The 27,734-nt window shown below is 46.0% G+C and overlaps 1 protein-coding gene across 3 annotated transcripts in view; it reads left to right on the top strand.

Moving 5' to 3' along the window:
- Eepd1 (endonuclease/exonuclease/phosphatase family domain containing 1) overlaps nt 1–27,458 on the top strand; it is a 123,379-nt gene extending 95,921 nt beyond the window's left edge. For all 3 annotated transcript variants that reach the window (XM_046460613.2, XM_058584452.1, XM_058584450.1), the window contains exons 4-8: nt 10,347–10,457; nt 14,999–15,133; nt 17,521–17,659; nt 25,662–25,856; nt 26,773–27,458. In XM_046460613.2, the coding sequence (XP_046316569.1) occupies nt 10,347–10,457; nt 14,999–15,133; nt 17,521–17,659; nt 25,662–25,856; nt 26,773–26,972 (780 nt within the window). In that variant the 3' untranslated portion in view covers nt 26,973–27,458. The remainder of the gene's footprint in view (nt 1–10,346; nt 10,458–14,998; nt 15,134–17,520; nt 17,660–25,661; nt 25,857–26,772) is intronic.
- Nucleotides 27,459–27,734: the final 276 nt, after the last annotated feature.

Here is a 27,734-nt window from a genome sequence, read left to right on the forward strand (position 1 = left end):
AGTGCCTAATATGCACAAGGCCCTATAAATTATCCTGATCTGTATTTGTAGGATATTAGTCTCAAAAAAAGGAAAAAAAAAATTGCTGTCAAAGTCTGGATTCCCAGTTAGGATTAAGTCTTCGCATCTGAAAACTATGAGAGAAGAAAAGACTTCTGGGAACTTTCCTAAAGGCCAGGAATACATAGTGAAGCTGACACTGGTGATGCTGGTGACAGGTGGAAGTGTAGCATCCCTAATGAGCGCTTGTGTATCCCTTGTCCCTAACCTTGCTTCAGTCTCCATGAAGTCTCCAACTCCCTCTCACTCTCAGATCTAGAACTGCCCTTGCCAAAAAAAAAAAAAAAAAAGTTTATCTGTCTTTAAGGTTGTCTCTTTTGGGCCTCCCTTTGCTTTTTGTAACCATCCTATTCAGAAGCCATATGATCGATGTCTTTGGGAACATTGGAGAGGTTCACAGCCAGTAGCCGCCAGTAACAGGAGGACCTGTGGGTGCCACTTCCCTTGGTTCTGTAGAAGCAACCAATAATTAGCTGACTTGGGGGCTGAGGAAATGGCTTCTTGTTTACTTTTTGTCTTCATCTGCATGATAAGAGTGCTTAAACAAGGAGGAGCACTCATCCAGAATTCCCATCCAGAATTCCTTTCTGGTGCCGGTGGAAAGAGCATGCTGAGGAGCTGCCCCAGAGGTGACCCACAGTGAGGAAGGAGCTGGAAGCTTGTGGCTTCTCTGGCCAAACAAGGATGGGGCCTGAGCTTTTAAAGCAGGGGTCCCTTACGTGCTGTGAACCCTGAGCCATGTAGACGGGAATAGGCATAGGCTGCCAGTCCTCGACCCTACCGGGGAGAAGTCTGTCCATGTGTTGACCTCCCTGTGAGAACCATCGTGGGGGTGCGTGACTTAGGCATTAGTGACAAAACTGAATACCAGGGCAGTGATGAAGCAAGTTTTATCTCCAGCAACCTACAGGTTGGAATGTGTGGTGCACGCACACTTGCGCACCCTACCACCACACAAGCCCGCCCGTGTCATTTGTGACCTCTGAGAGTGCATTTGCACGTTAGAGTGGACCAAACTCGAGTGGTTTTCGTCCTAGGTGGCCCACACATTGGCACTTGCTGGCTGTGACTGACCGGCCATGTTACCCTTTTTGTCCCAGTTTCCTCAGGTGCCAAGTGGGCATGTCATTGCCTACCTCAGAGTTGCCATCAGGTCTGCACGTGAATGTGTGGAAGTGCCTGCCACGTGTTTGGCACCTCACGAATGCCAGTCCCCTTTCCCTCCTCAGTCCGCCTCCCTCAGTCTATTTTTGTTTAATTTTTTGTTTGTTCTTTTTAGTTCCATGTGACAGTAGAATGTATTTTGACATATTATACATACGTGGGTTGAGGGGACCCTGAGGAAGGCTGGTGCAGGCTTTGAGGGGCCCTTGTTTTGGAGTTCTGAGCCTTTGGAGAGTTGATCCAGAGTCTTATAAATGCCATCAGCTACTTCATGGAGTTCACAGGGCAACCATCATGGAGAAGGAGGGAGTAAGGAGTTCTAACGTTTGTGAGAATCTTGTCCGTCCCCTCCGCTTGCCCTCTTTTCTCCACCCTCTCCTCCCAGAGTTCTAGAATGATACTATTTTAGAACTGGACGGGGCCTTGGATGAGGTCATCACCTTTTTCCCTTCACTTTACCGATGGGGAGACCGAGGCCCAGTGGTGTTCAGGGATGTCCCCAGGGTCCCGGGAGCTCTCCCTGGCTCTTCTCCTTCCATTCCGTAATGTGGCCCTCTGAGGAAACTGCTGAAGTGACAAGGAAACAAGCCCAGTTTTTCTTTCTCTAGTGGAAAAGGCGAGTAACTCACTGGGACTCTGAGTAGCGAGGATGAATGCCCTCCACTTCTCCCTTCATGGGCTCCTGGACTTCTGGCCATGGCTCCTAGAGGAGGCATTGTTGTGTGATGGCTTCAGAGTGGCCCAGGAGCCCCAAGGCGCCTTGCTCTCGTTCCCACTTTGGACCAAGCTGCCCTCCCCACCCCCTCTAGGATGTGCTGAGTGTCTCCCTAAGTTGTTTGTATTTGAGCAAAGGTGGCTGCACCTGGTCCTGGCTCTGTGGAAACACAGCTCTTCTCTGAAGCACTTAAGCCAGTGAGCAGTCTTCCTGCTCCATAAGGTTGAGGGGGTGAGGGTGGTGTAGCTCCGTCGCAGAGCACATGCTCAGCATGCTCAAGGCTCTGGGTTCCAGCACCAAACAAATAAAGAGAAAGAGAGAAAAGACTGAGGGAGGAAGGAGGTTGGAATGCTCTGCGTTCTCTGCGGAGCCCCATCTCTGTGGAGAGACTTGTCGGGGCCTTTAAGGCTGACAAGCAGAACTGGGAAAAGTATACACAGCCTTGCAAAACATCGACATTTTGGTATTTTAAATATCCTGGGAACACTTTGTAATCAGCTTACTTGTTATATGTAGGCGGCCAATCATGGTTATTATTTAATTTACAGTAAATAAATAACTAGACTTTTACATTGTTCAGTTTTCTCAGAGAGTACATGGTCACTTCTTTTTATTTATTTATTTATTTTGATACAAGGGATTAAACCCAATGTACTTTACCTCTGAGCTACACCCCAGTCCTTTTTAAAAATGTTTTTATTCTGAGGAGACAGGGTCTTCATGGGCTGTAACATTCCTTAAGTTGCTAAGTGTCTCCCTAAGTTGCCGAGGCTGGCCTTGAACTTCTGATCCTCCTGCCTCACATTCTGGAGTTGCTAGAATTGCAAGCATTTGCCACCATGCTTGCATGGACACTTTTTGTTGTGTGATGGCTTCAGAGTGGCCCAGGAGCCCCAAGGTGCCTTGCTTTCATTCCCACTTTGGACCAAGCTGCCCTCTCCACTTCTGGGATGTGTACCTATGTTTGCATTTGAGCAAAGATGGCTGCACCTGGTCCTGGCTCTGTGGAAACACAGCTCTTCTCTGAAGCACTTAAACCAGTGAGCAGTCTTCTTGCTCCATAAGGTTGAGGGAGGGAGTGTGGTGTAGCTCAGTTGCACACGCGTGCGTGCTTGTGTGTGTGTGTGTGTGTGTGTGTGTGATGTAACATTGCTTATCTATTGCTGTTATTAAATTGGAGCTTTATATACATAAAGGTAGAATTCACTGTGCTATATTCATTAGTGTACATAGTGTAATTTTGTCTATTTTATTCCATATTCCTTCCTTTTCCTCTCCTTCCTCGCTCCCTGTCAATCTCCTTCGTCTCCTCCACCAACCTTCCCTCTTTTTGTGGGATCTGTCCCCCCACCCCTTTTTCCATACTTCTCTCTAACTCGCGCATATGGGAGAAAACATTTTACCCTTGACTTTCTGAGTCTGACTTATTTCACTTAGCACGATGTTCCATCCATTTACTAGCAAATGTCACAGTTTCATTCTTCTTTATAGCTGGGTAAAACTCCATCATCACTCACTTTTTAATGACCTTTAACCATTCCCAACTTGACCTCCATGTGAGACTCACTGGTTTCTCACATGGGCTGTAACATTCCTATGCTTGAAGGTCCTTAGGAGCACAATCCTTTGTTTAGCATTAACATTTCTAAACATCTCTCTTCCCCCCCCCCCCAGGTCCTATGTATTCAAGTGAAAGTTCAGTCTCTTGACCTTGCATGACTGAAGACAGGGTTGCTTCTCTTTGTGATGGCAATATATCTTTATAAGGAAAACTCACCTGGGCTTCTTTATCCACCAAAAATAGACTGTGTTTTTAGTAGCCACCACAGGGAGCAGGGAGGAAATTGGTCGTTAACATATGGGAAACTCATTGTCAAAGGGAAGTCACGTCCAGAATCAGGAAAGCAAGTGAAACACCAACCCAGGGAAGCAACTTCATCTGGGAATTTGACTTCACCCCAAGAGTTCAAAGTGAAAACATACCCTCCCCACCCATCCAGGAAGCAGGATAAAGTGGCCATTTGGTGTGGTCTTTAAAATGCCTACCAGGGCTTCTGATGTTCTGTCTCCAATTAACAGTGCAGTCTCTGTTAGCAGCTCATCTTTGCAAATTGCTCACGGAACCTGGGTTTGGTTTTAATGTGACTGGAAAGGGAAGTTTAAAGGGCATCTGAGCCTGGTGGTTAGTGGATAAGCCACCCAGTGAAGTTGGAACACCTTTTTATTTTCATTTCCCCATCGGAGATGGGTTATTCTTTTCAAAAAGCAGGAAGAATTCAAAGTAAAGAAAAAAGTCAAAAGTCCACGGGCACACACACACAAAAAAAATCCGCTGATTTTAATCTTTAGAGCCCTTTTGTCACTGCAGAGATAAGCTGTCAGCTGATTCAGGGCAGACCCATGATGTAGGAAGTTCTGAGGTCATGACCAAAGTAGTTTTGTCTTTTAGGAGTAGGCATTTCCAAATGCCAGAACATGGGCACCTTGTAGATTGCTGCTATGATGTCTGACTTTGAGGCTCCTTGTTGTCAAACCCGGAGGTGGGGTGTGGTCCAGGGATCTTCATCAGTCACTTTTTGATCTCTGGTTGTGTTAGTCAGGTTTCCATTACTGTGACAAAATAACTAAGATTGTTAACTTTTAGGGAGGAAAGGTTTCTTTTGGCTTACTGTTTCAAAGGTATCTTGGCCCATTATCTTTGGACCTATAGCAATATGGTTCATCATGGCAGGAAACCTGTGGTTAGAAGTGTTCAATTCATAGTGACTGGGAAGCAAAGGGAGAAAGAAGGGGCCATGATCCTAATGTCCATTTCAAGAACACACCCTCAGTGACCTAACTTTCTCCCAGTAGGCCCACATCTTAAAGATTCCACCACCTCCCCATACACCATCAGCCAGGGATCAAGCCTATGGCGGACATTTTATATCCAAGTGTTAGTACGGTCAACCTTCTGACCAGCTGGTTGTTGGGTAGGTGCCAAAGAACAAGAGTTTTACCCCTACCCCAACCCCACATTTGGTCTGACTCCAGAGAAACAAGTCAAGTTTGTGGTAGTTCTTGTAACTTATTTTGGGAGAGAGAAGCAAAAGTGGAATTCCCAAGGAAGAATTTCCCATTGAATTATTCACTCATCAAATAGCCATCGCATGCCTATTGTGCACCCACCTCCACCAGGGACATGTTATCTCCCAGGATTATCTGCAAAGAGCCATAAGTCAGATGCTTTCAAAGTGTGGGCTGTGAAAGCTAAAGAGTATTCGTTTTGAATAATAAAACTATCTTTCAAAATCACAGGTATTAAAAACTAGGAAGGCAGAGCTCCAAATGAACAATCCTCTGCTTGTCTGAGCTTCTCAAACTTGTTTAGAATTGCTTAGGGAACTTGTACCAAGTATACATCTTGGCAGTAACCTCCGAAATTGAGTCAGTCAGTCAGGTATAATAGAATCTGCTAATCCATCCACTGTTTTAAAATCAAGATCCAGCTTAATTCTGATAAAAAGAGGGAGTAAGTTAGCCAAAGGTTTGAGAAGCACAAGTAGGGCTGTGGCCATTTTCAGGATGTATAGATCAGAATTACCCGAGAGACTCTTTCAAATAACACAGTCCCCCTGCCATCCCAGCCATTTTGACCTTTCTGCCCTGGCGAGCCACTTGTATCCGTAAGAGTATTATATCCTTCTTTTAGTTATGTGAGTGAAACAGAAAATTTGACAACCAGCTGATCACAATAAAATGGTTTAAGACAAAGAGTTCAGATTGGGAGCTCTCAGAGGATGGTTTTGTTTTCCTTTGAAATGTTTGGGAGAAGGGATCTAAGGATTCAGTAGAGGTGGGCTGGCTGGCCCCAACCCCTTAGAACCTACCATGCTCTACCTTTTACATCCGCATGGACAGGAGGTGATGTAGCCCGTAGCAGAGCTACTCTCAGAACCCCCCTCAGACTTATCAGCTGTGTAATCTTGACTTGAAGCCCATGCTTGCACTTAACCTTTCTGTGCAGCACTCTGCTCATGAATAGCTGGTAACTATGGACCGTGAGATCCAGGAGAGATGATATGCTCAATAGCATCTGCCTCAGGGCCTACCAACAGGAAAGCTCTCCAGAAGACTTCTGGACGCTTCACAAGCTCATAAATTCCCCCAGGGGCTCCTGTGAGCCTGCAGACTCTGATGTGTCTAGTCTCCAGCAGGCTTGGAGTTTTACATTTCTAGCAGGCTCCCTGGTGAGGTCTTTGCTGCTGGCCTATGGACCACACTTTGAGTAGCAAGGAACTAAAACACACTTCCCTCTTTGGGTTTGCTGTGAACTATTAGTACAAACAGTAACTCAGTTAAGAAACTAGAAGGTTTTTTCCCAGTCCTAGAAATAGAAGAAAGTACCTACCTCTTACTCAATTCTGATCAAGGAAATTAGGGCATAGAAAGCTTTTAGGCATCAGCACTTACCTTCCTGGTCTCTTAAGTTATTAGTTGTTCCTAGTAATAGGTCTCTGATGTGGACTGAGAGTATCAAGAGCAAGGCTCCAGATGTGCAAAATTAAGATGGCCCATAGGGTCAGGGATTTTGTCTTCTTAGAGTTTCTTGAGTTTAGCAGTGAGCAATATAGTATGGGATACAAAATAAAGAAAAATGTAGTGTCTTTCATTCATTATGTTTTAGTCACTTTTTTCACTGCTGCAACTAAAAGACCCCACCAGAACAACTGTAGAGGAGGAAAGATTTATTTAGGGGCTATGGTTTCAGAGGTCTCAGTCCACAGACAACAGGCTCCATTCTTTGGGGATGAAGGTGAGGCCAAACATCACAAGAAGGGTGTGGTGGAGGGAAGCAACTTCATTGGTGGTCAGGAAGCAGAGAGAGACTCCACTGGCCAGATACAAATACATACTCCAAAGCCATGCCCCAATTGCCACCTCCTCTAGCCACACCCACCACTTCAGTTACCCCTCAGTTAATCCCTACCAGGGGATTAAATCACGGATTCGGTTAAGACTCTCTCAACCCAATCATTTCTCCTCTGAACCTTCCTGCATCATCTTACATGTGAGCTTTTGGGGGACACCTCGCATCCAAACCATAACACATTGTATCAACTTTTTAACTTCAGAATCATCTGGCAAGACTGTTACATGCCGATTGCTGAGTCCCACCCCAGTCTTTAAGTAGATCTGGGATGGGGCCTACTTAAAGAATTTACATTTTTAACAAGTGCCCCATGACACTGGTGATCTCACATTGACTAGCCCAGCCTCATCTTTGAGAGCAGTGAGAGTTGGCCTGGGCCACCTCTTTCCCATCAAAGTGGTGTTGCCAGGAAGGGGAGTAAGTTTGGCCTATGATCAGGTATTTGAATGTCCTGGGGGGGGGGGGGTTAGGAGAGATTAGATTTCTCAGCAGGAAGAACCATCCTGTTGGCACTGCTGGCTGTCTATAGACAGTGTGTCCCATACAACAGTGCTCCCAGAGGTAGGGGCTCTCTAACCTACCTGGTTGGCTAATCATCCTGGTGGGGCTTTTTTTTTTTTCTGGTGCATATTATAAAGAACAGTGGGTTTTGTTGTGGCATACTTATCTATGCATGCAACAATTCTATCAGTTCTACTTCCCAGTACCTTCCTTTGCCCACCCCTCTCCCCTTCCCCCTGATGGTGGGGCTTTTTAAAAATAGAGCCTCCGCATGTGTCCTCAGATTCAGATGACCAGTCAGGCTCAGGACCTCTTGTGAAGAGAATGGTAGAGCACCAGGTGGCAATGGAATGCTGCTGCCCTTCTTAATGATTCTTGGAGTCAGTTCTGCTGGTCACCCAGCAAGCAAGGAAATCAAATCCTTTGTAAAGTACATTTCCTCACTGGATTCCTAAAGTTATAGTACATAATTCTGGCTGTGTTTTCCAGTGTTCCATTCCCCAACAGAGAATGGCTTCCAGCCAGGAGCATCCAGCCAAGGGGATTTCATCCAGGGTGCCCCCCTGAACCCCAGTCAGGAATGACACTGTCCACAGCCACTCTGCACCAGACATTCTTGAGAGTGAAACTTGTGATAAAAGACATAGATGACCAAATTCCAAAGAGGACATTCCCCAGACACTCAGTAAGCATAGAGCTTAAAGCCTGCAAAGAGATTAAAATTGAGGTAGCAGTTGAGATAAGAGACCCTTTGTTTTTCATGCACAGATGTGAAGACTAGTCTCCCATCAACTTTTCTAATCACCAGCAAATGAGTGTCATGCCTGTACCAGGTGTGGTTTATAAAAGGTGACCAGGCACAGTCCCTGCCCTGATGGAGTCTACTGTTGGAGAAGGCAGATACTAAATGACTCACGAGGAAAGCAGCTCTGTCTAAAGCAGACCTCCCAGCATGCTCCCTCCCCTTGCCCATTTTCATTTTCTTCATAGCACCTATTACTGGGACAGTGACTGGCCAAGTCCTTGCTTATGCCTCATAGTCCTTCTTACAGAGTAGAAAATGTGGGCACAAAGACCAGGCCTTTCACCTTGGTCTCATCCAGCCCCCCGGCACCCAGCAGGGTGTGACAGCAGGTCCCTGCAGCTGAGGCCCAGAGGGGACTGCCAGGAGGCTGCTAGCCAATGGCTATCACTAGCACTGCCAAAATCTAGGATGGATACATACGAGGGCCCTGGACAGCCACAGTGATTCTCAAACCTCGGCTTATATAAAGATCGCCTAGAGGGCTCGTTACCACAGGGACTGCTAGGCCTCCACCCTGGAATTTCTAGTCCAAAATATCTAGGATGAGGCCAGAGAGCTTACAGCAAGTTCCCGGGTGATGCTGATGCTACCAGTCCCAGGACCACACTTCAGTGTGGCCCCGTCCTACCTAGTGGATAGAAGGAAATAGATTAGATGGCAGAGAGGCAGGAAGGCTCCTTAGAAACCATACCAGTGGCCAGGGGAGAGGAGATGGGCTCAGAAAGGGGACTGTAGACCGAGGGGGAGCACCACAGTCAGATACAAGTAGAATCCCACATTCTGTGAGGGATAGGACACAAGGGAGGAGAGGGATGAATCAGAGCAGCGGGGAGCGTGGGAGTGCCATGAATAGATAGGGGCAAAAGTTGGGGAGGGAACGGAGGTGTCCCTTTGGGACATGCTGTTTAGAAGTTCTGAGGAGACCTTCAGATGGAAATGTTAAAGGGGTCGTTGGAAGTACAGTTCAAAACTTAGGGAAAGCTGAACCACAGCTGTAGATTTGGGGTCTTTCAGATAGAGGTGTAAGCTGATTCAGGGTCGGGATAAATGAGCTTGATGAAGAGCAGCTCATTGGAGCAAGAGCTCAGAAGGAAGGTAGGAGATACCATCACTTGTAGGGCGTGCAGAGAAGGATGTGAGTGGAGTGTTCAGAGGTGGCAAAGGACAAGAAAGTGTCTGCCACCAGGGAGGGGCAATATCAGTTATTGGAATATCTCAAAAACTGGGCCCAAATCTGACAGATTCCAGGGCCCCCTCAAATGAACCAGCCTCAAGAGAATGTATCAGAGGAGCTGGTCCAGCTGCTGTGAAGTCGGTAGTTTTCCTCCTTCTCATCCCACTTTGTAAAAAAGTAGAATTTTACTTTGCCTCAGTGATAAAGTCACTTTATGGTTCGCACGCCACCTTGTAGAACCTGCATAGCCAAAAAGTCTTTCCATTCATATTCATGGGGCATCATCCATGCATGACAGAAGAAAACCAAGGCAAAGACCCCACTGTGGTGGCGCAGGCCTATAATCCCAGTGACTGGGGAGGCTGAGACAGGAGGATCGCAAGCTTGACAACTTAGACTCGTCTCAAAATAAAAAATAAAATGGACTGGGGAATATAGCTCAGTGATAGAGCACCCTTGGGTTCAATCCCCAGTGCCGGGGGCGGCGGGGGGGAAGAATACCAAGGTGAACAATATGGGGGTTCATGATTAAGCTGAGGGTCATTTGTCGCCCTCTGTAAGCTAATTCTGGGGAGAAAATTATCTTTTTTTCCCTTTTGGATTTTACCCTGATCTAGATCTTCCTGGGGACCTTGAATCCACTGGGTTTGCAAGCATAAAAAGGATTCTCACAGCTCTTTCTGAACTGTTTAGGCAAGAATTAAGGTTACGGTGAGAATCGATTTCTGTGAACTGAGTCTCCAGGTGATAATTTGGAGTTTCACAGGTGGACGGTTTGCTTTTTAATATGTGATGCTTATTTAATTGTCTGCATCTTTGTGAGCTCTGGGTTTTGTTTTGTTAACTTTTTATTTATTTTTTCAGTTGATAGGTAACACCGTGAACCCTGGTCTTTGAGAATACAGAGATGAAGTTTAACAAGTCTCTGAATGATTTGTGGTTATTCAGAATCGCAGCATCCTGCCCCTGAGGCTGCCGCTGTGAGCACTCACTAATTTCTGCTCTGTCTTTGCAGTTCTGTGCGGAGCTAAACCAGCCCATCCTGCCCAACATCCGCAAGTGGAAGGGGCCTCGGGGCTGCTGGAAGTCTGTTGTTGCTGAGAATCCCTCAAGTCCACTCCAGAAGGTACCCTCTCCTGTAAAACCTGGCCTTTGTTTTCACTTTATGGAAACCTACTTTTTTCTCCAAAGATGTTTGAAGATTTCCTTTGCCAGTAGGAAGATTTTCCTTTTCCTTTGATGCAATTTCTACCCAGTTTTTCAGTCTTTGCCATTTCTTTCTTTTTAAAAAATATTTTATTAGTTGTTAATGGACCTTTATTTATTTATATGTGGTGCTGAGAATTGAACCCAGTACCTCACACATGCTAAGCAAGTACCACTGAGCCACAACCTCAGCCCCATCTTTTTTTTTAAGGATAGAATTTTTTTTATTCTAATTAGTTATACATGACAGCAGAATGCATTTCAATTTATTGTACACAAATGGAGCACAACTTTTCATTTCTCCAATTGTACATGATATAGAGTCACATCATTCATGCAATCATACATGTACTTAGGGTAATGATGCCCATGTTATTCCACCATCTTTCCTACCTGCATGCCCTCCCCCCTCCCCTCAATCCCCTCTGTTCAATTCAAAGTTCCGCCATACTTCCGATGCTCCCTCCCCTGATATGGATCAACATCTACTTATCAGAGAAAACATTTGGCCTTTGGTTTTTGGGGATTGGCTTACTTTGCTTAGCATGATATTCTCCATCTATTTACCTGCTAATGTCAATGTTTTATTCACTTTTAAAGCTGAGTAATATTCCATTGTGTGTATATGCCACAGTTTCTTTATCCATTCATCCATTGAAGGGCATCTAGGTTGCTTCCACAGTTTAGCTATTGTGAATTGAGCTGCTATAAACATGGAAGTGGCTACGTCACTGTAGCATACTGATTTTACTACTAATTTTAAGTCCTTTGATATGAACCAAGGAGTGGTATAGCTGGGTCAAATGGTTGTTTCATTCCAAGTTTTCTAAGGAATCTCTATATTGTTTTCCAGAGTGGTTGGGCCAATTTGCATTCCCACCAGCAATGTCTCAGTGTACTTTTTTCCCTATACCCTCACCGACACTTATTGTTGCTAGTATCCTTGCCATTCTGACTGGCGTGAGATGAAATCTTAGAGTAGTTTTGATTTGTATCTCTCTAATTACTAGAGATGTTGAACATTTTTTCATATATTTGTTGATAAATTGTATATCTTCTTCTGAGTAGTGTCTGTTCACTTTGCCATTCATTTCTCATGCCCTGGTTCTCATTTTATGTTCAGATCAGGAATGGTCTCCTTCCCAGATGGAAATGGGAGGTTAGAATTTAGGGAGGAAAAACTCTGTCCAGGACCAAGGCAGCAAATGAGTGTTTCTGTCCATTGCCCTTATAATCCCTAGCCACCATTCCTCTGCCACATCTGTGGAGAGCCCATTATTCATTGACTGAAAACTTGAGATTCACCTTAGTTCATACATGAAGTATTGCTTTCAGTAGTGGGAATTATGAACATAGAAATGCTTTATTGAAATCTTTTGCAGATTTTTACTTTTTATCAGTAACATTCATATAATTATGGATAAATCTCTGTCTATAGACATTTTTGTTCTTACATATTATATTCCACATTTATTCATCTTGAAATGATTAGCATCAGTGGGGTATTAGATTTTCAAAAAGATTCCTGATAATTACTCATGATTTGAAAAACATATGATTTTATAATTCTCCCATAAATGTAGATGTTACTTTTTGTCACTGGTATACCTAGTGTGCTTGTAAACACATGTGAATTGCACTTGTGTGATTGATATTTACAACTTGGGCTCTTAAATCCTAAATGTATTCTGGATTGAAAGTGTCTAACCATTTATTTTTATTGGTCATAAGCTTCTATTTATTGCTGTTGAAAATAGGCCCCTATTCTTTACAGCTACCACTAAAAAAAAAAAAATGCATCTAAGTTTCATTTCTCTGGGCTCAACATGGGGTGGAAACAGCAGCTGACCATGAGTCAGCGCTCTTCCCAGCAGGCCGACATGCAGCTGGAGTGGTATGCATCTAGTCCCAATGGCCTTAGCCCAGGGTTCTCCCCTCCGTTCACACAGAAGTGATAAGAACTCCATCTGTTTCCTATCAAAATAGCACTTTACATGTATGTGGGTGTTTGGGGGTCCATGAGGCTCTTCGAGTCCACTCCACACACTTTCTTCATTCATTTAACAGCTCGATCATGAAAGGTGAGTTACTCTGTGCCGGGCCCTATGTTCTGTGCCATATGTAAATTGGTGAGAAAAACAGACCCTGAGACCCAGCTCTGTCCATGTTTACTCTTTACAGAACCTAATAATGATCCCAGCCCTTCCTTCAGGAAGCTCACAGTCTGTTGGAAGGACAAGAGAGGCATCCTGCTCCAAGTGGGAGAGTCAAGGCCTTTGAGCAACAGAATGCAGTTGCAGAAAGAACTGAGTTCCAACCACTTATCTCTCTCTGTCTCTATTCCTTCAACTGTACAATGGGAGCAATAGCCCCTTTCTTAGCCCACAGCATGAGACCTGGTTCTTAAAAGATAGCGTACACTGGAACTTTAGAATGCTTCAGTAGCAGAGCACAGGCCAGGTCCCAGGGATGTGAATGCCCAATAGTAGACTAAGAGCCGTGCCTGTTGTGAGCTGCAGCTGCAGTGTCAGGTCTAGCCAGTCATGGAGTATTGTTGGCCAGAATGGTCTAGTCCCCCAGATTCATTTTCATGTGAAATTTATTGAATTTTAAGTATGAATAGATAATCCAAAAGGATGTTTTAAAATGTGCGACTGAATGAGTCCAACAAAACATACCTGCAGGTCATGAATGAACAGTCTCTAGACAAGTGTGAGAAAGTCATAGCAGCAGCTGCCAGATCTCCAAAGTCTAAAATATGTCCAGGTGTCTTCTGCTCAGTTCTCTCCAGTCCTTGCCTCATAGCTGGAGGGGCAGTTTACACATGAGAAAGTGGAAACCTCAGAAGAAACAATTTGCCCCCAAGCCAGTGTATCACCAGGTAGTCAGGTGGTAGTCAGACTTCAGCCCGGTGAGCTACCTTTGTGGGAAAATCTGCGCTCCTCCATGGCTGTTCTCAGCCACCTGTATCAGGGGGTTGGGAAAGGCACCCAGGAAGGGGTCAAAAGCCACTGGTAGAGAGAGTAGTGTATATAGAAACGTGGGGGTAGGAAAGGCCCAGGGCTGCTGGGATCACATTGAGTAGGTGTGAGAGGTAGTATTGAAGAGGAAGGTGCAGAGTCCCCCATAAGGGCACCAGGGATCCCTGGAAGTTTTCAGGCAGGAGGTTTCCTTTGGCTGCACAGCTGGAAGAATAGTTTATGGGGAGATGGGCTTATCCGCAAAGCCAACAGGGTGATTGTATTGACCCGCTCTACACCTGAGGAAACAGAGGCTTAGACCAGCAGAGTGGCTTACCTGGGATGCAGAGGGACTGCGGCCCAGGTCTTCAAATTCTCAAACCACTCTTCTCCAGTAGGTAGGCAAGGAGATCCTGACAATCTGGAAGTTCCCCTGCTGGGCCCCCTCCTCCCTCCCACCTCCTAAAGCATACACATTCAAGTGAGGTGTGGACCTGAGCTAAAGTTGGGGATTCTCAGTGGCTGCCCAGGAAGATGACCGTGCAGGATCACTTCCTCTCCTTTTACAACTTAAAGGAGTAGTGACAAGCATAGCCGGCCTGTCTGATGACACTGATGGCTCCCGGGCCACAGGCACTGAAGAAGTGTCCTGATGACCAACAGAGCCTGCAGAGGCTGGGGTGGGCTGTGCTGTGGAGTCAGGCCTTTCTTCTTTCCAGCAATACCCGAGGGGCAGTGGCAGACACAGGCAGATTCAGAGCAGCCTTTCCAACTTCCAGAGGCGGCAGGGGGTTAGCTCCTGACTCTGCCCACAACACTCCAAAATCTGTCTGCCTCACCCACCAGCCTCAGCACCTCTGTCCTAGGCTTCAGACCTCTGTATGCTTCCCTGTTCCTCTGCAGAGGGGCCTGGACCAGTTCCAAACCATCACAACTGTTAGCTCTGACCTCCGTTGACCCAGCAAATATCCAAGCACTTACTAGGTGCCAGTCCCCCTTTGTGGTAAGCAGCAACTAATCAATAAGCCAAACACATCCCTTGCAGTCTTATTTTTGATTCTCAGCATTGCCATTTAGGGCTGTGGGATTAAGAGAAGTTACTTAACCCATCTGAGCAGCAATATCCTCATCTGGCAAATGAGGGTATGAGTTACTGCCTCAAAGCATGTGATGATGTAAAAGATCTCTCTGCCTGGTCAGGATTTCCCCTACCTCCCTCCAGAAGGGAAGAACAGAGGCCACACTGACTGTATGCAAAACTCTGAAATTGGCAGTGTATGAAACTATTTTGAAGAGTGAGCTGTGGCTTTGGTGGTATGCTTTTTGTTACAGAAACAATTCCTGTGTGTGTGAGTGATCTCCTGGAGCGGGACCCTGTTGTTCTCTCAGTCTATCTGGTCCCTCGGACATCTTTCCCCTGTGCCGGGCTCTCTTCCTTGTGCTGGGATGCACCTTATGGACTTAGAACTGGGCACCAAGACTGTGTCCTTCTTTGCTGCAGGGGGCCGGGTTCTCAGGATTCCTGTGGGATGCAACAGCCGGTGTGGAGCTGAGAGACGCTGCGTCACAGGAGAGCTCGCCCAGCAATGGACATGGGAAGCCCACGGGCCCTAGCCCATACCTCGCGAGGTTCAAGGTACCCTCTTCATGTCATCTGCGCAGCCAGCTCCTTGTAAAAAGGAAAACAAAAAGTTTCTTTTGTAAAACCAAGCAAGAGGAGCCTTGTGTTCAGCTCTTTGCCTTGATTTGGTTCTCTCAGAGTTGGGTCTTGATTTGGTTCTCTCAGAGTTGGGTCAACACCTGCTCCTAGGGCTTCCTTGGCAGGTGACCTTGCCCAGTGCATACATGAAAGGGATCTGGAGGGACTCTCAGCCCTGATAACTCTGACACCTGGGCAAGGAGGAAGAGAAGCCCTGCCGCACACACCTGCAGTCCCAACTACTCAGAAGGTTGAGGCTGAGGATCTCATGAGCCTGGAAGTTCAAGGCCAACCTAGGGAGACCCCCATCTCAAATTAAAAAAAAAGAAGAAGAAGGTGACCATATAGCCAGTTCCCAAACCCAACACATCAGAAGCACCTAGGAACATTTTCTTAAAATCACAGATTTTTGAGACCTTATCCCAGTCAGAATTTTTAGAATAGGGCCTGGGACTGTCTATTTTTCAAAAGCACCTTGAGCAGTTCTTCTGCTGCCTGGCACTGGCTACTAAAGCCCTGCATTTGGCAGTGGCTGGGTTGGGGGTTACAGAGCTGCTCTCAGCCGCTTCTCAGGCCTCATATCCTTATTACCAAGGAGAATTGTCTGGAGGAGATCCATAGGAGCTCTGGGTGGAAGCACCAGAGTAGCCCTGTGGCTGGCATCTCCAGATGCGCCCAGCCCTCAAGGGAGCCTCTGTCTCACAGAGTCAGGGAGCAGCTACACAGATTGGTCTGAGTGTCATCCTGAATCCACCTGGATGCCCTTGGGAAATATTAATAGACAGCAAAATGCCTAGAAACTGGGCAGCAAGAGGGAAGAGAAGCCAGGAGCTCAGACAGGTCCCCACACTGGCAGTGGATGGAACTTATCTTCATGGTACTTAACTGTGAAACCCCAGGATGGGCAGAGTGGTCCCTCACTATGGAGCCCAGCAAGCCCATCCCTTTGCTGGGCCTGGAGACGCCCTTCATTCTGTGTGCTCCATAGCAGTTCTGAAGCCTGGGAGCCACCCCTAACCCCAGCATAGTTTATCTCTGGCCAGAGCCCCCTGTGTTGGAGGTTACAAGGCCACCCATGCCCTCTCACATTTGTACCTACAGAAGCGGGGCAGTGCTCACACACCAGAGTATCTGCTGTAGTCCCCATCAGCACCTCTCACTCCCCTGCCTGTGGTATTGATGGTGTTCTGTCTGCACAGACACACCTGCGGTGCTGATGTGTGAGTCAGCCAGATTTGGTCTTTACAACCTCCTAATACCACATGGGGCCACTTTTTTTTACTTCGAGTGGCTGATCTGGCTTTGGCCAAGCAGGGCAGCAGTCAGAACCAGCTAGTGTCATTAAAAGGCAAGCGGTTATTAATAGGCCAATAAGAAAATTCCATGGTGTCATGATCAGTGGGCCTAAATCCTCTAAAGTGGTACCCTCGCCAGGCACTTGACCTCTTGAATGTGACTTTAGGTCATATTCTAGGACAGGCTTGTGGTCTGTTACAGAGAGGAACTTATCCCTTCAGGCAGTACGTCCCAGCCCTGGCCTCAGGGTGGTTTCTCTGTTAGTTAGGGCCACAGCTGCAAAGCTGTCAGCCCAGATGGGTGGTGGTTGCAAACCGGGATCATATCTGCAAAACAAGACTGTCTACTCCATTCCATGGGGACTCCCCCTACCCCTTCCTTTCTTGTTAGTGTTTAATGTTTGTTGCTATGACAAATGGAAGGGCAGGATTGCCCAACTCTGAGGAGCTGAGCAATACTGCGATGGCCCAGAAGATAAACTGGCCTTATATGTACATGCCTGCCAACCGCAGAAGCTAAACAGGGGGGTGCAGGACTGGGGTGCACATCCTCTGTAGCTCAGCTTCTGTGAGCTTTGGGAGTTCACATGTGTAAAATCGGGTGACAGTGAACATCAGGACAGAGTGGGCCCCAGAGGGACAAGCATTCAAAGGGGATTGAGTGGGTTATGTGTGGAGTTGGGGAAGAAACAGAACCCACAGTGGGTCCTAGCAAGGGAGCCTCCGCGTTTGTTCACAACCACTTGCTGAAGGTACCTCCTCCTCTATGGTGACTTAGGAGGAAAAAATAAAACCTGACACTTCCAGATAGATCCAATTTTTCAGACTCTAGGGAGGAGTAAGGGGGGGATATTGGAGGGTGGACTGGTAAAGCAAAATTGGTCTTGTTCCTGTAGGTTTGTGCTTTGAACAGTCCCCCGGGGTATGAGCTGGCCTGCGTGGCCAGCCGTGTGCATGGAGCTGTTGTAACTGATACAGCAGACGTGGGCGTCTAAGCCTTTCCCTGTTACCTTGTTCCTTGATGCCCAGGTGGGAAGTAATGACTTGACCCTCGTTAACCTTCACCTGGCGGCGCTGGCCCTCCCCGCGGGAGAGAATCCAAGCAAGAACCACAGTGACGGCCACCGGTTGGCCAGCTTTGCACAGACCCTGCAGGAAACCCTGAAAGGTAGGAAATGGTCTCAGTGACCGGGATCCACTTCTGCAGGGCAGGCAGCAGGAGCCTCTGCCAAGCTCAATCTCTCTCTCTGAAAAGAGCATCATGGGCACAGGGGATGAACACACCCCTGTGTCTCATGGAATCCCACTGACCCAGTGTGTGATCCCATCTTTGTTTCTGTGGATCTAGGGTGTAGGAACAAGGCATTGGCTTTTTGGCTTTTCAGCCTTTCTTGGATGGAAAGAATTAGGGGAAACAAATAAAAATATAATACCATCCATCCCTATGGTGACTCATCCTAGGTCCACTCTGGGGTGTAAGTGCAGATCTGTACTCACTCTTGTGGAAGAGTGACCGGAGGTGACAAGGGGAAATGGCACACCCCTGTGAGTGGCAGATTGAGTTTTTTCCCTGATGAGATGCAGATCGTGATCTCAGATCCTTTAAGTCACCATGGGAGTTCAGACACACCACCGAACTGCTTCGAACTCCATCTGGTGAGGGAAGGGATAGTCCTCGCCTCCCAGGAGTATGCAGAAGGGAAGTACAAGAACGGAGGAGGATTTCAGGATACACAAATTGACTCTAAAACACCACAAGGTTTAAAGAAGGCTGAAAAGAGCAGGGCCTCAGGAGAAAGGACACCCTTTATCTCTAGCCGCTACCTGCTGACACAGGTTTCCTGCATTGGGTTGACCCGAAGGGAAAGTCCACATGGCTGTAAAGATGGCAATACGTTCAATGTGGCTCGATTTTTCAGAACAGCAGCCTTCTATCACAGAAGATGTGCAGCTGGAGACTTGGAAGTCTTTATTTTTGAATCTTGAACAATATTTTCTTGCTTTCTAAGACTTCTGCTTGATAAATTGCCCTGTTTCCTTTTTTTAAAAAAAAATATTTTTTTAGTTGTAGTTGAACGCAATACCTTTATTTTATTATTTATTTTTATGTGGTGCTGAGGATCGAACCCAGCACCTCGGACATGCTAGGCAAGCAGTCTACAGGTGAGCCCCAGCCCCAAATTGCTCTATTTCTTAAATGAAGGATTCAATAAAGATTCAGCTATGAAAATATTTCAAACATTGAGCTTACATTTTAAAAGTATTTTTTTCTATTGTAATAAAATACACAGATTTTAAAATGCCATTTTGATCAGTTTTAAGTGTGCAGTTCAGTGGCATTAGGTGCACTTACACTGTGGTGGAGACACGACACCATCCACCTCCAAAACTTCTTTATCTTCCCCAGCTGAAACTCTATCCATTAAATGCTAACTCACCGTCTCTTCTTCCTCCCTCCTTCAGCCCCTAGAGACCACCATGCTGCTTTCTCTCTATGAATTTGACTGCATCTACTCATCTGTAGGGGGCACTGCTTCCACCTGGGGACTGTTGTGAATAGCACCACTACAAACACGCTTACACAAGCTTACGTTTTGAACCAGGACCTGCTCTGATCAGGAGGTCAGATTCGATTAGCAAAGTCCACTTCTCCTTATTGATGAGTCCTCAGGCTAAGAACAAGCAGAAGAGATGTTTACGCTGAGATGCCCCATCCAGGAAGTAGCTGCTGCGTAGGAAACTGTTCACCCACAGTTAGTCTTTCTCCTGAGAATGACTTGATAGCATTTTATATCTGTGGACATCTCCATTGTTCTCCATCTTAGACTATTCTTTACATGGAAGCTAAAAGGAAAGATGTCAGTTCCTAATTTCTCTGATAGCCTTAAGCAGTCACCATTTTTTCTCAGATATCCAGGGAGGGATCGGGTTTTTGTCAGGAAACAGGTAGGTTATTGTTCCAAACTGCCAAGGGACTATTGACCCACAGCCTGGCTTGGCCTTGACCTGTCCATTTAGGGACAGTGACTTGTACTCCCTGTGTCCCCTACTTGTTAACTAATATCCAGTTAATTGTTAATGGGTAACACTTCAGAGCCAGGGATTCAGGAAGTGCCACAGCCTGTCTGGGCACAACAAGGGTGAATCAATGAACAGAAGGGTTCAGCTCCAACAAAGATAAAGACTGCATTTCCCACAGCAAACAGAAATGATTCCATTTGCCAAGTCCAGGCCTTTCCGCCTTTATCTGGAATGTGCTCCTGGTTGACCCCAGCAGGTCGTGTGCCAGTGCTCTGATGAGATCATCTTCTTTCAGACTGGACCAGGGCTGGGAAACAGGGTCTCCCTCTGTGAACTCAGCAAGCGAGGAACAGGGTGCAGAGTCAAGGTTGGCATCTGGTAGGGTGTACCTCAGTGGAGACCCATTCCAGTGGTGGTCACTGGCGCTTTATAAGTCTAGGGGATCTAGACTTATAAAGGAAATCAGCATTCTCCCCTTACCTCTGGGAACTAAAGAAACAAACCACTAGGCCCCCACCACGCACTCCAGGCTGATGGATGTCAAGGAGACCAATCTGGGTTTCTGCAAGCCTGCAAGAACTGCCTCCTTTGCATTACCCACACAGATTTAGCTGCAAGAATAATCCAGATGAACCCGTCCAAAGACAGAACCTTTGTTTTCACTCCCAAGTCACACACAACTGGTTGGTTGACCCTTGACACCAGCCTCTTCCTGCTTTCAGTACTGTCTTTTTGGGTGGTACCAGGGATTGAAACCAGGAGTGCTTTACCACTGAGCTACTTCCCCAGCCCTTTCTATTTTTATTTTGAGACAGGCTCTTGCTAAATTGCTTAGGGCCTCTCTAAGTTGCTGAGCCTGGCCTTGAACTTGTGATCCTCCTGCCTCAGTCTTCTGAATCACTGTGACCACTGGCATGCACCACCACGTCCAGCTAGAATTGTTTTTCTAACCAGTTTTTTTAGGTATCCCAATGAAAATCTCCCTCATTCCACAGGAACCTTCTGCCTCCATCTTCCATAACTGTCACTTTTCTTTGAAAATCAATAAATGCAGCATTTCTCTGTTCTTTCAGAATCAAGCTGCACTTTAGTTTTGAGGTATTCCTAGGGCCCATTCTGATCAATACGCATGTGATCAACACTTATGTGATCAACGTGTGCTTCTCTCGCTGGTGCCGCAAGCACTGTTCTAAGCTCACATTCTGGTAGCTCCTCAGTCCTCACTCTGTGAAGAGCCCTGGATTAGAAGACTGGCTCTGTGATCTTTGGCAAACTGTTCAGCTTCTCAGATGCTGAGCTTCCTACCTGCAGAGAGGACAGGGTAATAATGGCACCCACCCCATGGGGTTGTGACAGTTAAATGGCAGGCTGTCCAGGAAGAGGTCAGCACAGAGCCCGGCACACAAGAAGGACTCAGGGACTGGTCATTAATGCTGGCTAAGAACAAGTTATTCTCAAATGGCTTTCCTGTTGAAAGTTGGTACTTATGTCTCTAGACAGCCTGGGCTCACTCTGTTTTGAGTGTTCAGGTTACTGTGATCTAGGGTCTCACAGTGGAGCCGCAGGGGAGGCACATGCCTGTCGCTTTGTTCTTGGCGTCCTCTAGAGGAGAGAGTCATCTGCAGTGCACGAGTACCCTCTGGTGGTATCTTCTATCATTTCACTTGGAATTTCTTGCCCCGTAGACATTACTGAAGCGTATTCATACCGAAGAAAAATATTTACTGCACGTCTCAGATATTTTTATGATTTGACTTAAGAACTAAGGGTAGCTCTTAGAGATTCCCTTAAATCCTGCCTTTCAAATTGTTACATAAATGCCACTCCCTGGGTCATGTGTCTTCCCTGAAGTGAACCCTTGACCAGAAGGGTCAGGCAGAGTCCATGGGAATCCCTGGCTGCAGTTCATTGTTCTTTCAGAAGTCCTATTCGCTTTGCTTCTTGGTAAATACTTCAGAACTATTCCACTTCCTGTAGGAGTATATCATTCTGTGGGAGAAATGTCTCACTCTCAAGAGAAAATCTTTATCCTCTGGCCTTGATATTACTCTGTAGTCTTAAACTCCAGCAGAAATTAATTATTTGTATGTAACACTCTTGTTAATCTGGTTCAGGAGACTCAGGCAAGGAGACCTGAGTGCATGTGAGAGGCCCCATGCCAACCACTTTCTAACCATTTGCAGTAGCAACCAACAGGAAGTGAACAATTCTCTCCATTTTTTCAACTAAAAGTTTGCCTGAGGCCAAGGAGCTGAGAGGTGGCAAAAGCTCAGATGCCATCTCAGAGTCATTCAGCTGTTTTCTCTAGAATTGGGGCCAGGAGCCAGTGTTTCCAGATAATCTGCTCTGTAGGGTTTTGATTCATTTTCAGTAACTCTCTGTGGTTACTCTTCCGCCTTTGTTAATTTGGATTAATAAAGTGAAACAAAGACTTAAGGAGAATGGAGACAAAAGAATCACTGCTCCTCTTAGAGAATATGACTGTAGGTTTATTAAACTGAAAATAAATAATCCCAGCAAAAGAATTATGAAAACTGGCTAGTTCAAAAAAATGAGAGAAGAAAAATGAATTTTTTGATATGTTATCAATAATCCCATTGAAAAATATAAAGAGCAAAAGCACACATTCATAATAAAATAAAAGATCACATTCATAATAAAAATTTAAAATATCAAATACTTGGAGATATGGTGATAAAATAAGGATAACTATAAAACTACTAAAGAACACTTAAAAGGACTTGAATCAATAAGCATGTAGTTCTCGGGTGGGAAGACTCCATAATTCAAGAAATCCATGTGTTTCATATCTTTGTGTGTGTTTACTGCACCAGGTTTCAGCTGTGCCCTGGGAATGGTTCCCAAGCCTGCTGCACACATAACCCCTGAGAGCTGTAGGAAACACTGAGGACCAGGCCACCAGAGAGTACACCAGCATCTCCATGCCCCTAGGACCCCTGATTTCTGGGGGTGAAACTCGGGCATTAATATTTTTTGGAACCCACATTGTCCCAAGGGCTTTTTAGAGAGTCTCCCTCCTACTTCAATTAGAGCAGCTCCATTTGTACCCATTTACTTTGCAGGCTTCCTACAGGGTTTCATTTGAGAACAGGAATTTCCGGTTAAAAAAAAAATCACACACACACACACACACACACATACACATATGGGACAGAGGTTATAGCTCAGTGGAAGAGTCTTTGTCTGGCACATGTGAGGTCCTGATTTTGATTCCCACTACCACAAAAATGAATAGATAGATAGATAGATAGCCAGCCAGGTTTGGTGGTGCACGCCTGTAATTCCAGTGGCTTGGGAGGCTGAGGCAGAAGAATAGCAAATTCAAGGCCAATCTTAGCAATCTAGTGAGGCACTAAGCAACTTAGTGAGACCTTGCCTCAAAAAATAAAAAGTGCAGAGGATGTGGCTCAGTGATAAAAAACCCTCTGGATTCAACCCCCAGCATCTAAATAAATAAATAAATAATAAGGAAAAAAATGTTTGAAAACTACTGATTTGAAGCAGATCCATCTCTAGGATATACTGATAAGCAGAAAAATTAGGTGAGATCTGATAGATGACATTGCTATGATTTTTGTGAAAATAGATGAACTTGTCTGATCATTTATGTGTAGAATAGTAGGAGGCATAGGAACAAGGAACAGTGTTCTCTGGCCAGCTAAGAATAAGAACATTAAATGAAGTTGACATTGGTTTACTAAAAAAATCAAATTTTAATTTTCAAATCACATTAGCTATCAATATTCCAGTAATTTTAATGAAGGGTTATTAAAATATATTATAGTACCAGCTCAAGAATAGATGCACAGGAGGGGAGAAAGCTTAGAAACAGATACATGATGCTCAAGATGTTTAAATGACAGGTTGGTTTTACAATTTAGTTGAGAAAGAAAGGATTCTTCAAGAAATGACACTGTCAGAGCGGTCAGTTGTTTGTGGGAAAAATAAAAGTAAATTCTAAGCAGGGTAAAGAACAAAACATTAGAGATGATGTTATAAAAAATTCAGTGAATATATATATATATATACACACACACATATAAGCACTCAACCACTGAGCCACACCCCCAGCCCTATTTTGTATTTTATTTAGAGACAGGGTCTCACTGAGTTGCTTAGTGCCTCACTTTTGCTGAGGCTGGCTTTGAACTGGAGATTCTCCAATCTCAGCCTCCTGAGCCACTGTGATTAAAGGCATACGCCACTGTGCCTGGCTCTAGGAAAATTTTGTTAGATAGTAGTGCATAAAAAAATTACACACCTGTGCTTAGTTGATGTGCTTCAGCTGGTCATAGACCAAATGAAAAGGCAAGTGAAGACCAGAGAAAGAAAACAGCTCTGAGATATAATATATGAAGAGTTCATGTAGGTCAATAAATAAGCCTCTAGTACCATATACAAAGAAGAGACATGATGAGCCAGCCAGCACCCAGATCTCAGTTTCCAACACCATTCTCAGATAAGGGCTCCTGAAGAAGGGCTTCAAGGACAGGATGATCCTGGCGCATCTTGGTCACTCGGGAAAGATGAAGTGCCCACACCAAACCTATGGTGGGTATGTGTCAAAAGGAAACTGGAGCCAACAGAAAGAGCTCCCGAAGATAGAAGCTAGAAAAAATGAAGCAACAAAGTAACATATTAGTGGTTTATAACTCATTGTATAAAATAAATAAATATTCAGGAGTCCATACTGATACAGGTGATTGAATAAATTAATAAATGATGTAATCCCAGTGGCTTGGGAGGCTGAGCCAGAAGGATTGAGAGTTCAAAGCCAGCCTCAGCAAAAGTGAGGTGCTAAGCAATTCAGTGAGACCCTGTCTCTAAATAAAATATAAAATAGGGCTGGGGATGTGGCTCAGTGGTTGAATGCCTCTGGGTTCAATTCCTGATACCGCCCCCCCAAATTAAAAAATAAATCACAAAGAAGAGGTAAATCTCCTGCACAGCCGAATTTCATATAATTTACATAGAGACGGGCAACCCCAAGGAGAGGAAAAGTGACTACCAATAGAAAGAGGCTTCCATTTTCACATACCAAGCTAATTTTCTTCAGTGGGGATACTCAATGTTGATAAAGGATGCAGAGAGGGGAACTTTCTTACCTTGCTGGGAGGGTTGACACCGGAGCAGCCTTTGGAAACTAGGCTGGCACAGTCTCTCCAGTGTCTGGACTGGTGGCCATGTTGTTTTTCTGTCCTAGATTAAGGACAGAAAGCAGGGATACAGATATTTGAATGAGTTTCTCATTTCAGCATTATTTACAGCTTTGGGAATAGCCTTAGAAGTTATCCGCAGCAGGAGAATTATAAATCATGTCCATCACCATGGGTGATGGATGCTGTAGCTGCTCATTGAAGGCCAAGGAGGGACCCAAACTTTCCCCTGGTCCAGTGATCTGATTTAATTAATCCTCAGGCAGATAGAGCACAACTGCCAATCAGGGAGTAGCATTGCTTACCTCTCCAGCCTCATCTTGAGCATCTGGCTTCTTGACACCCTAGATGGTAGAAGCATCCAGCTATTCTAGGTACTGCCCCCAACACATACACATGAAACCAGGCAGTTCCCCAGCTCCCTGCCCTTGTGCGGGTTCCAGCTCACCTTGCTGCCCTGAGTACTCCTGCACATACTCTAAGACCCAAGTGAGCCATCACCACCTCCAGGGAGCTCCCTGACCCCCCTTCCTTGTGCTATATTCTCTGTGCTTCTGGTTTGATACTCAAACTCCACTCTTGTCTGTCTGTCCATTAGATTGTGAGCTCCTCGAGGGCAGGAGTGTGTTCTATTCATCTCTGAATCACCCGCACAGTAGGACCCGAGAAGGTGCTCTGTAAATGTCTGTTGGGCTTTTGTTAAACATGTGGGCAAGACCCTAAGGCCTTTTTCCACCATTGGATTCGAATAGGGGTGGTTTCTGTGTTACCTCTCCTCTCCAAATTAACCTCCTCTTAAAGTTCGGGGGCAGCAGTTGCACAAAACATTTAGAAAAATAGGGAGAATGAGAAACCTGCTGTAGTCCTCACCCTGGAGAGTCAGCACAATCCCATTTCAAGCGACTGAGGTCAAGGTCGAGTTTTGCTTTCTACTTGCTCCTTAATTCCTAATTTTCTTCCTTCCACTTATAGGAGAAAAAGATGTCATTATTTTAGGGGATTTTGGCCAAGGACCAGATAGCAGTGACTATGATATCCTGAGGAGGGAAAAATTCTACCACCTGATCCCTGCCCACACCTTCACCAACATCAGCACCAAGAATCCTCAAGGCTCCAAGTCTCTGGACAACATCTGGATCAGCAAAAGCTTGAAGAAGGTGTTCACAGGTAGGGGAGGACTTCCTCATGCTTCCCCATGTTGAACAATGCAGTGCTATCTTGCCTCCTCTGCGGAATTTATGGGGAGAGAAGGGGTCACCATTTAGGTAGTGACCATATAAGTATCATTCATTTGGAGACACTTTTAAGCATGAAGGGGTGTGGCACACAATTAAAAGGTGCCGGACTGATCTCAGGCAAACCTCATTATAGATCATCCCTGTAAATTAGCAGAGTTTGGCTAATTCCCAGATGAGCTGATAACTTACCTGAACTTTAAGGACACTTAGTCATTCAACAAACATTTGTCAAATGTTCAGACACTGTGTTGTGGATGGGACTCCCCAACATGCTGTTATCCGGTGAGCAGCGTCAGGAGGAAAAAAGTGCTCAGTGCTTCACAAGCAGCAGGGTGTGGTGGGTCATCTCTTTTCTCAGGAAAAACAACCATTCTCCCCAACTATAGCCTGCTGAGTCAGGAGACAACTCGTCAGCAAAAAGGAGGGACAGAGGGAGGGTGTGTGTGTGAGTGTGTGTGTGTGTGTGTGTGTGTGTTGCTGGGGATTAAACCAAGGTCTAGGCAAGCTGTCTGCCCCTGAGCTGCACCCTAAGCCTCATAGTAGGATCTTTTGATGAAAGACTAAAACAGTGGTTCTGAACCCTCCCTAGACATTTACCAAGTCTCCAGATGCCTATTATGCTTCACTAAGAAATTTTAAAATAATAAAAGTAGCAATGCCTGGGTCCCCCATGAGTCTTAACATGCAACCAGGACTGAGAGACCCTGGGGACTGGAATTTCTAGTCCGGGGGACAGGCACTCAGCTCTTGGAGGCAGACTCTTAGGGATCCCTCCGCTGACACATGGGCCGCTCTGACCTTGCACCTGCCGGCCTGATTCCTTGGTCTCTTCCCTCTCCCTTCAGGTCACTGGGCTGTGGTGAGAGAAGGTCTCACGAACCCTTGGATTCCAGATAACTGGTCCTGGGGCGGAGTGGCTTCTGAACATTGCCCTGTGCTTGCTGAGTTTTACACAGAAAAAGACTGGAGCAAGAAGGAAGGTCCTCGGAATGGCAATGGGGTCACCTTGGAGCGGAGTGAAGCCAACATTAAGCATGAGCGATGATGACCCCTAACTTGATTTTTTCGCCCCCCCTGACCCAGCTGGACACAGGCCAGGAGTTGGCCCTTCCTGGTGACAGTGCAGGCCCTTTCCGTCTTCATCTGAGGAAGTCTGCACATGGGCCGTGGCCCGCTGTTTCCCTCGGGGACATTTAGGACCTCTCCTGGTGGGTGGGGGAGCATGTTGGGCCCTTGCTGCACCAGGCGGGCACAGCAGCAGCCCACAGAGGTCTGAGATGTCTCCCCGGATGCACTGAGCTCAGCAGCGTGGGGCTGTCACTGCTGGTCGCTTGGCCATGTGAGAACAGCCTCAGAACTGAAAAGCCCAAGCCCTGGCTGAGCCATACCAGAGCGCTGATCTCTGACCCACCAGTATGTGATGTTCTGGCTGCAAATTGCAGAAAGCTTTTAACTGTGATTGAGCACTCTTCTCAAATATTTTGAGTGGTGATTTTTAGTTTGTTTTGAAAAAATAAACAGATTAACCTGCCTGGCTGCAGTGAGAGCCTGGGACAGATTTCCCTGCTGCGTGTTTTGTCACCTTCCTCAGGTCCTCTCCTTGGAGCTGTGGCCCACCCTACCCCCTTTACTCTCCACCCTAGACCTGCAGGGGTGCCTCTCCCACCCTGTCACCTGGCCTTGGCATGCTGCAAAACCTTTCTTTTATCCCCCTCCCTTCCCCAAGCTCCTTCTCAGTCCTGACTCCTTTGCCGGACTAAGAGGTCTTGAGCACCCCTTGGGCTTCTGGGCACTTCCCTATGAGAGG

Source organism: Marmota monax, unplaced genomic scaffold (genome assembly GCF_021218885.2).
Source record: "Marmota monax isolate L192 unplaced genomic scaffold, Marmota_monax_Labrador192_F-V1.1 WCK01_AAM20220418_F8-fsc00107, whole genome shotgun sequence".
In the NCBI taxonomy this organism is placed as follows: Eukaryota; Metazoa; Chordata; class Mammalia; order Rodentia; family Sciuridae; genus Marmota; species Marmota monax.